Source organism: Aythya ferina (genome assembly GCF_964211825.1).
Source record: "Aythya ferina genome assembly, chromosome: 6".
NCBI classification, from domain to species: domain Eukaryota; kingdom Metazoa; phylum Chordata; class Aves; order Anseriformes; family Anatidae; genus Aythya; species Aythya ferina.
This window is the reverse complement of record NC_140303.1, coordinates 6377411-6386760: the sequence shown is the minus strand read 5'-3', so window position 1 is coordinate 6386760 and position 9350 is coordinate 6377411. Positions and strand designations below refer to the sequence as shown.

Sequence of the window (9350 nt, the reverse complement as noted above, 5' to 3'; positions counted from 1 at the left end):
TGCTGAATTACGTAGGCATAGTGCTTTTTGAAATAAATTTGTTGTGTGGTTTCTAGTTAGTCTTTCTCTACCTCCTCTTCCCTAACTTTTTTTTATTTTTATTCACAAAAGCTTTAAATGGAGTTGGGATCATTTGGATATTATATTTGCCTAGCTCTACCCTTAATAAGCACCCTGCTTTGTTTTGCTGGGTCTTTAACAAAATGTGACTGCCTGGACTGAACTGTCCAAGCCTAGTTTCAGGCTGATTTCTTTTTCTTTTTCTTTTTCTTTTTCTTTTCATTTTTTTTTTTTAAGATATTTAGCCAAAAGAGCTCATTCATGTCCAAGAATGAGTCAATTCGATAATCTCCCTGATTTAAAATTAAAAAAAAATAAATAAATGACCAACAACCACAGAAAACAAACCTAGATTCTATAAAATTGGGAAGAAAAAAAAAAGATACCTGAAACTATGACCGTGCTTGGCCTTTGGCTCTCCCTTTGAGACCTGCTGGCGTTTAGCAAAACCATACATCTGTGAAAAATGTCATCTGCCATACACCTGGTGGTGCTGACCTGTGTCAGCTGTTGGACTCCCCGGGGGCCGCACGCGAGCGCTGAGAGCTCTGCCCCCACCGTGGGGCAGGGGCAGGAGGGTGGTGCTGCGGCAGGGCTGGGGTGCAGGAAGCACCCACGGGTGCTGCCCACGCCTCTGGGACCCCAGCCTTGGAAATACAAGGAGTCAGAACCGAGTGAATCGTTGTCCTCTCAACTTCGGTTACCAATAAACATGTTAATGCTGAATCTTTCAGGAGCTAAAACCAGCAAGTTAAAAGCCGGATGGGTAGCTGCTTGCACAGGGGGTCAGTGTTAAAAACGTGGCAAGCAGGACCCCTCTGTGATAATTCCAAGTTTGGGAAAACATGAAAATTTCCATGGAACAACATTTATCTGAAGCATTTATCTGAGGAGCAATGCGGTTTGGAGTGGATGCATATAGGACTTCAAGCTATTTCTTTTCTCATTTTTGGTTAATTTTTCTTTTTCCTGATACCTGCAGAAAAACTTCCACCATCCATGCTACACATTTATACAGAGCACAGCCAAAGATGCTTCTTATGTGGGGTAACTGCATTTGTATTAGCTCTAGTTCGGCTCTCCTGAGTAGGAGTAATCTCTCCTGTGTCCTGTCAGCACTGCAGTGCAGACCAGCACTGTGCTTGCCTTGCCATCAGCCCCAAAACCCACCCTACGGCACTTCTCCACTTACTGCTAGGTGAACAACCTCAGTTAATGCCAGCGAGGGTCTAACTGCATGGGACACCGTGGAAAACTAGATTGAAGCCTCTGAACCGTGCCTCTTTACGAGGCTTTTGGTATACCTTAAGGCCCAGATCCTGCAAAAGCACGCTGCTGCTATTCCCACCCTGTTCACTTGAACTCTCTGGTGCCAGAATGTCATGAGTTAAAAGTCAAAGGGTCAAATGTTGGCCTCCCTTAAAGGTGTTTGAACTGCGGCAGACCCAGGGTTTCTCCCTTAATTCTGTGAGCATGGTTTTCAGAGAAGAAGGAATTGTGTTGTGCTTTTATTTCTCCTGGCTTCACCAAGACTCCGTATTTTAAGGTTCTACACATTTTTAAAAAATATTTTCTCTGAGTGTGTTTTATGGGAAACTAAACTGAAGGTGTATTTAAGGGCCCCAGAGATCTGCTATGATGATATATATCAGGAGAAGCTGAACATCTGCTTGATGCTTGGGCACAGCTTTAGCAGAACTAACAGTTCAAAAGCAATTTTTGTTTTTTAATGTAACAATCGGATAATTTGAAGTTTGAGCAATGAGGTCTGAAACCTAAAAAACAAAGGCAGAAAACTTGATATAAAATATTTACCACCTAGACAGAAACGTATAAAAGGGGAAGGGGGGAAGGGAATCAATGGTTGCAATCCTGTGGTGGTTTTACACAAAGGAAAATTCAAAACTGAATTTCTGCAAAGAAACAAAAGTATTCACCGTACTAACAGAAAGATATTTGAACAGCGATTGTGTTGTCTTTACAAAAGCCTCTTTTATCAGTCATATTTCCCATGTGAAATGAAATGTACTTTATAGTAAATAGTTTTTTTTAATTTCAATTAACATTTTTTGATCAGGAAAATATACAAAATTTGTGTGGAAAACTGTTTACTCTGTTTACTTGAAGGTGATATTTTGCTGCAAAATTTTAAATAGGATAAGATGCATTTAATAGCAGTCTTTTGTGGTGCCATTCCTTATGGACATAACATTCAAAGTATGGAAAATCAGTTGTGGACCAAACTGACCATAAAAACAGTAATCCAAAGAAACCTTATAAACATGTCAACACCCATCATTTATCCACAGATGGCTCATACCAATGTAAAAAACATATAAAATGCAGTATAATTCCCAACATATGGCTTGCTTTGTTGCATTGTTCCTACGTATTATTAGTGTTAAAAACCAGGAAATTATATTAGGAAGAGAATATTGGTTTTTGTTTATTAAACTAAAGTACAGGTTAACATCATTCTTTTCTTGTGATGAACATATACCAACAGTGATTAAAAAATAAACATTTATTTACAAAATATTGATGCATACATATTACACAAGTCAGTTATATCAAAGTGGTTTTTTTTAACAATATCTGTAGCAACCAACTATTTGCATTGGTTTATCATAGTGCAAACGGTAATGTTGCAAAGGCAGATTATGCTGTGGGATTATGGTTTGAAAGTTAGACTTCTCTGCTGCCTTTTGTTTCACTACGTCTAGAAAACTATTCACCTTCATTTAAAAAATAGCTATTTCTTGCGAATGTTGAATAGTGTACCTGAGGATAGGGCAAATTCGTTATTACTCTAAATTCTTTCACTTAGATAACTATCTTCCTATTTACTCAGCCTGCTTACGTAGCACCATTGCCATTGATTACTATCATACTAATGAAAAAAAAGGAATGGAAACACGCTAAATACACTATACCATCCCTAATTTCAGGATTTGTCCATTTACGTGGAATTTCATCTGTTGCATTTCACAATTCTGCACTACATATTCAAGTGTTTAAGGATGATTCTGGTGGTATTGTGGAGTGGTGTATATGTTACCGGTATCTATTTTTCTGTAAATGCAATAGCGAGTGAAGCTGTGAAGAAATGGATTTAAAAGCCTGCTCCTTCTGGTTGCAGATGAGGAGGAGCTGGCTTCTGATTACAAACATATGTTGAAACCTGCGTATGGATTTGTGTCTGAATGACTGAATATTGATTCCCTCAAAATGTAAGAAACGCATTGGTTGAATCCGGTGATTTTGATCGTAGGTTTTCTTTTTCCCACTGGTTGGCAACCAGTCATTAGGCAACTCTATTGTCTTTTAGTTCGCGTTCTGCAGCTTGTGTTGCTCTAAATCTGGCCCGCATGGTAGGCTATCATACAGCATACGATGTCGGCAATGCCTAGCGCACGTAACTTCACAGTTTCAAAGGTGGGTGAGGGGATATAACTTTTTTTGGTAGCTTCCACAATTTCTGAAGCGGTGGATCTCACGACGGTCTCATGAGCAGCCGCAACGATCTACAACCATGGCTGGTATCTTTCCGTATATTATTTGTTCTTTTCCATTGAAATACAACATATTTATGGGGGACATCTTGGTGGGCGTGCAGCAGGGGCCTGCCGAGCCTCTAGGATTTGCTTGGTGTACAAGATGAGTGTGCGGGTATTTCTGTAGAAATACAAATTCGCATTCTCCAGAGCAGTAATTGGCTTTGTATCTTTTAGGGGCGATAATCCAGTCCCATCCAAAAGCTTCAAAATCCACGGTCAGAGGGTAGCGACAACATCGGGATTCTGTCGAGTGCTCATCGCAGTCAAGGCCAAAATCTCTGCGGGATCGTTTCGGTGTGTCTGTAACTCTGACCTCTAAAAATGGATTCTGTGAGAAGAGGGAAAGGAACCGGAAGCATTAACGAGGTAGGTGCAGGTAACTGGAGTCAAAACATACACACAGTTCTCTCTGACACAAACCTATCAAATCAGTATTCTCAAATAACATTTACAACCATATTTGAAGTTCTGCCCTTCAGAGAACTTTATCCTCCTACAAGTCTCTGACAAATTTGATCCCTTCTCAAGGGTTATTCCTCTTCTTTCTGCTGAGGACATGCATTTCCCTGCTGCTTCTCTACAAAGAGCTTTAATTTCTGAGTGTTTCTTCCTGAAATCACCATCATCTTTGTGCTAGCATCATTTCGTATTAACTGCTAAGAGAAAGTTGCGGAAATTTTGAGGATGCTGGGTTTATAGTTTAGCTGTTGTTTTCCTTAACGCTGTAACAAGAGTTGCTTTTTTTTCTTTGTTTTTTTTTCCCTTTTCTATAGAAGAATTCCCAAAAGGAAAATAAATAATTAAATAAAAAATATTTACAGGGCAGAATCCAAGCAGTATTTGGTCTCCTTTTTGTGAATCCTTCTGAAATTCTCTCCGTTAAAATGGTATTCAGTTCAGGTTTTCTGGATATCAACAAAGACTCCTCCTCCAGACCAGGGAGGACAGGAAATGTCTCCATTATTGCCACTTTGCTGGAATGATTGAAGTGGTGGTAGAAATGAATGTTTCACCTGCTAGTACAGGTTACTTCTACTTCACAGCGTTTACTCAGCCAGAGGGCTGGATTTGCTGTCCTGAATTTGGAGGGGCAGCTAATATTTTGACTCCTGAAAGAGCCTTGTGGCCAGGAATGTACTTCTGGCAGGTCTCTGAGCCACGTGCTTCCTACTGAAGGTGTCTTTGCGCAGTCCTTAACTGAGAATAGAAAGAAATTGCAAGCTTTGCAATCACGAGTTTGAAATAGTTCCCCTGCTCCACGTTGATTTCAGCACAGTGTTGTCCAGCTGCTGGAGAAGCTCCTCCCAAAGGTAAATGATATGAGGAGGGGCTTGGTGGAGAGCAGCATCCCAGTACAGAGAGCTGCCAGAGAGGAGGTGAAGGAAAGAGAAGACAAGTTTCCTCTCCCATTACCTGCAGTGCATCTGACCCCAGGTTGCTTTTACAGCAGTTTGTTTTTACAGCTGATGATAACCCTGAGTAAACCAAGGGTTATCCACATGTGTGAAAACACCTTGTTACATATTTGAATGGGTGGAGACATTCTTTATCATGATATCCAGCAAGTAGATGAGAGCCACATCTGTAATGAATCTGTGATTGGGATACCACATTGCTTTTACTCTAGGTTCTATTAACTGCACTGCACTGCTATGAAGTTAAACATTACATAGCTACCTACACAGACTGATCTTCTCTGTAGCAGTGAAAGCAAAATAATGCTCCTGGTACTTTACTCAAAAGCAGCAACGTTTTGGTTGTGATTGTTTTAGCTGTTGCAATAGGATCAGGAATTTTGCCAGGTTGTAGATGATGAGTGATTTGGGGAAACAGCAAGGAAAATGCTGTAGTTTAGCTGGTACACTTCAGATTTAGTTCATTCATCCATACTTACAGAGAGAAACTATATAGTTACTTAATGCTCTTTCCCATCATTGTGACCCATTTATTGTATCAAGTAGAATTTATCTATTCAAACATTTCTAATAAGAGGAATGATGTATTCTATCATACGTACAACATTTAAAATTATGACATCTGTTGTCACCTTCATAAATACAGATAATTCATCTTGTCATTAAAAGAAAATACATGCATACAGAATAGGGGGAAACAGGGTTTGAATGCAAAATCTTTTCAGCAGTATCTGAGGCAAAATTCCCATCAATGAAATAATCAAATGACTCTTTCTTTTACCTTTATGCAAAGTAACTTCTCATTAAGCAGTGTTTGCTCTCAAATTTGAACACAGTGTTACTATGATAGTACCATCCATTGGTACGTACCAAAACATTTTCCAGTTGATGCCTCTCAACATCTCCCTGAGGTAATGCAATTCACCTCAATTTTTCAAATAGGGAAATGGAGGCACAGGAGTGCTACATGATTTTTGCCATGATCAGAGAGCAAAGAGCGAAAGAATTGGGCATACAGAGCCTTTTTCTTCCATTCCCTAAACAACGTTTCCATTTTATCCTTAAAACACAAGTTAAATGCTTTCCAATAAAATGCAAGATATTTAAACGGGATTTTTCTAAATAAACTTACCAATCCATCTTCACCTGGTCCTGGGAAAGTTACAGCAAGATCTCGTCCATTCTCATCAAAAGCTTTTATTTCGATGCCTAAATTGGATTCAGGCTGTTTGAGCCAATTTTGCAACACTGTCTTCACATCAATACTCTGCCAAATACCAGTGCCTGGGTTCATGTCAAGTTTCAAAGATCGAATTCCAGTATATCTTGTACCGTCTTTCATGGGCTTAATAAGTCTCAGGATCTGCACAAACACTGTTGTAGGTTTTTGGACTTGCCTCAAGTATATCCACAATTGTGCCTTTACTACTTTGTTATATTGTATTTTAGAGCTAAACTTAAAGAAGCAACATTTTGGTTTTCCCTCCATTTGTACAAGAAAATCAGCTATAAATGAATGGAAAGAATAGATTACTGAACAGGGAACAAAAAGAAATATGCATATATAAACCCATTTTTTTTTTTCCAGACCATGTAGGATGTCTTACAATATTCTACAAACAGCATCAGTAACAAGTGGATGTAACATCATTCATTTTCTGTGCTTTACGCTCTACGGCAAATGTAATCATTTTGCTGTCACCTAAAAGTAGCACCATGTGACAAGGAATCACCGACTGTTTTGTAAATAGGCTAAAAGGAGATTTGGCTAACCCTTTTCTGTGTCGCTCTAGCTGGTCCCTTGCACTCTGTAGACTAAGCAGAGTGAAGGATGTGCACAGGCTGAAGTTCAGGAGTGATGGGCAACTGTGAGAAGAAGGGCGCTGTAGAGAAACTCTGTGGTCCTCCGTTATCTCTAGGATCTGACCAGTTGTACCAGCACCGTGGGCTCACCCCTACAGCTGCAGAAAAGCTCCTTTCCCAGATAAAAGTGAGCAGGGGATAGGGCACAGCCTATGCCACTTCACAGGGACTGCTACCAGCTCATTTCTGCTGTTCATCTCCTGAGGAGCTCCATAAAACATGCACAATAGCAACTTTGCATCAGCTGAGTCAACACTTATGTCATCTTTAGGTATTTTTAATGTACTAGATAACCTTAGTGTGCCGTGCATCATACAAATAGAAGTAGCTGTGCACAAACTACCTGACAGCTTAATTTTCTTTTGCTGAGTGGAAACAATAAAAATTTAAAGTATTAATGTAAAGATTTGTTTCCATTTGAACAATATTATAGGAAAGTCACACGCAGTGCAGCATTCCTCCTTCCTGTAGCCTACGATGCAGCTGTTCTACCTAGTCATGACAGCGTCTTGCCATGCCAGCATAAAATGGGTAAAATGAATTTTAAATGGTGCAGAGTTTTGACACTCATAAATCTCATCACTTAAGACACCCGTATCTTTAGTGGATTTTAAATAGTTCAAAGGCTTTCATAAAAAGTAGGAAATTAACTCAGATCAGTGAAGCATAATGACTTTTCTTCAGTCATTGTAATTACATAGTGGTTTAATTAAAATAGTTCCCAAATGTATAGCAGGCTAGAATAAAACTGCTGGCAGACCTCAATTTTGCATTAAGGCTGCACTAATATGTTGCTATTATGTACACATATTATTAAAGTTAAAAAATGTTACAGATAAAGTTAATTTCTCACCCATGTGTGCATTTTTAGCTGGCTACAGCAGCTGATTTTATTCTAGTATGTGTATTGTAATGATATCTGTAACTGCTAACATGCCTAATATGTCCTGTCATCTTTTTCCTTTTTGACATCATATTCATAAGTGTTATTTTAAAAAACAGCTGCCATAGCCAAATACTTTAGCTGATGAAGAACATAAGATACTATAGTATTAGCTGTGCAAAAGATACTTGATAGGAGCCGTAGCAGATGTTTAGCACTCAGAAGATAACTTAGAATCTGCTCATTCAGTAAATGCCTTCATTCTTCCTTGGCACGACTACTGGAGCTGATTGCTATAACGTGGACATTTTAACATTTAAATTGGTTACACACATATTTGCTTTAAATATATAGTTTTAACTCGGAGGTGGGTGGTGCTAGCTTATGGGATCAGCAAAGAAGCAAGAATTTAACTCTATACTTGCACTTGGGGGTCTCGTTCTCTGAGCTGTATTTCTGCTCGTTTCTGTTGCTCTTTAAAGCACCGGCTGGTGAAACCTCACGCAGAAAAATATAGCTATCTTGTTACCTGCACTTGCACTTTCTGTTTGCAATAGGAAATGCCCTGAATGCTGCAAATAACGGAGCCAACTGAACTGCAGATCTCTCCTTGCTTTCTAAGGCAATTGGCAAATCGTAAGTGCTACAGGGCACGCACGTTATAAGGAGCCGAATAAATGAACAGTAAAACAAAGGCTCGCAACAAGGTCATTTGAACCTGACTCAAATCCTTTAGAAATACACTCTCCTCCCTCCCTCCGGCAGACTCCAGCCAGCAGCCTGTTGGGAGAGCCTGAGCAGGAGTTGTGTGGCTCTACAGCACGGAGACAACTCTCTCGGAGGAGCGGTGCGAGACGAAAGCAGCAGGGTTACTTACACTCTGTAGGCATTGTGATAATCGTTTCAGTTGTGGCATGATAGTCATCGTCTTCCAAAGAGCCATCGCTACTGTCGTCTCTCTGGACGTCATATTGATCAATCAGTTCCTGTAGTGGAGGAGCTTTGGGTAAAAGTTGCTTAATAACATCCCTGCTAATGTTAGGAGCTTGTTCCAGGCGCAGTTTGCTGAGGATTTGGATTTTTATGGCTTCTATTCTGGAAGATTTTGTATTCTGTCTCCACGTACAAGCATTGCACAGTCCATCTTTTTCAGCGTTCTCTGTGGGCTGACTGCCGTCATCAAGAGCCACCGGATCAACTGAAATCAGCATGAACAGGTAAATATAAACATAGATTGCTAGCTTTTGCATGATCTCACATTCAGTGCAGCTTTTTTCCCTTTTTTTTTTTTCCTTCCCCTTTCCCTTTTTCTTTTAGTACTAAACAGATCCGTGAAAGCAAATGCAATCTGAGAGACAGCTTGCCACACTGGTGTACCTTATATATTCCAAGGGGGCTTTTATACTCCAACTTTGATTAGGCTCATGTCGTCAAAACCAACGATTGGTTGTTGTCCCAACAATGAATCTAGCTGTCAGAGGTTAAAGCCCTGTCGATCACAAGTCACTAGACAGCATTTAGTTACAGCCAAGGGTGAACTGATTTATCTGGTGGCTTCATAGAGGATATGTC

At 39.8% G+C, this 9350-nt stretch overlaps 1 protein-coding gene across 1 annotated transcript; it reads right to left on the bottom strand.

The window, feature by feature from the left end:
• Window positions 1-1708: 1708 nt before the first annotated feature.
• On the bottom strand, window positions 1709-9133 carry MSTN (myostatin). Its single transcript, XM_084523708.1, has 3 exons — window positions 8656-9133; window positions 6165-6538; window positions 1709-3945 (listed from the first exon to the last, which is right to left on the bottom strand). The coding sequence occupies exons 1-3, from the start codon at window positions 9026-9028 to the stop codon at window positions 3565-3567; spliced, it is 1128 nt and encodes a 375-aa protein (XP_084379834.1). The 5' UTR covers window positions 9029-9133; the 3' UTR covers window positions 1709-3564.
• Window positions 9134-9350: the final 217 nt, after the last annotated feature.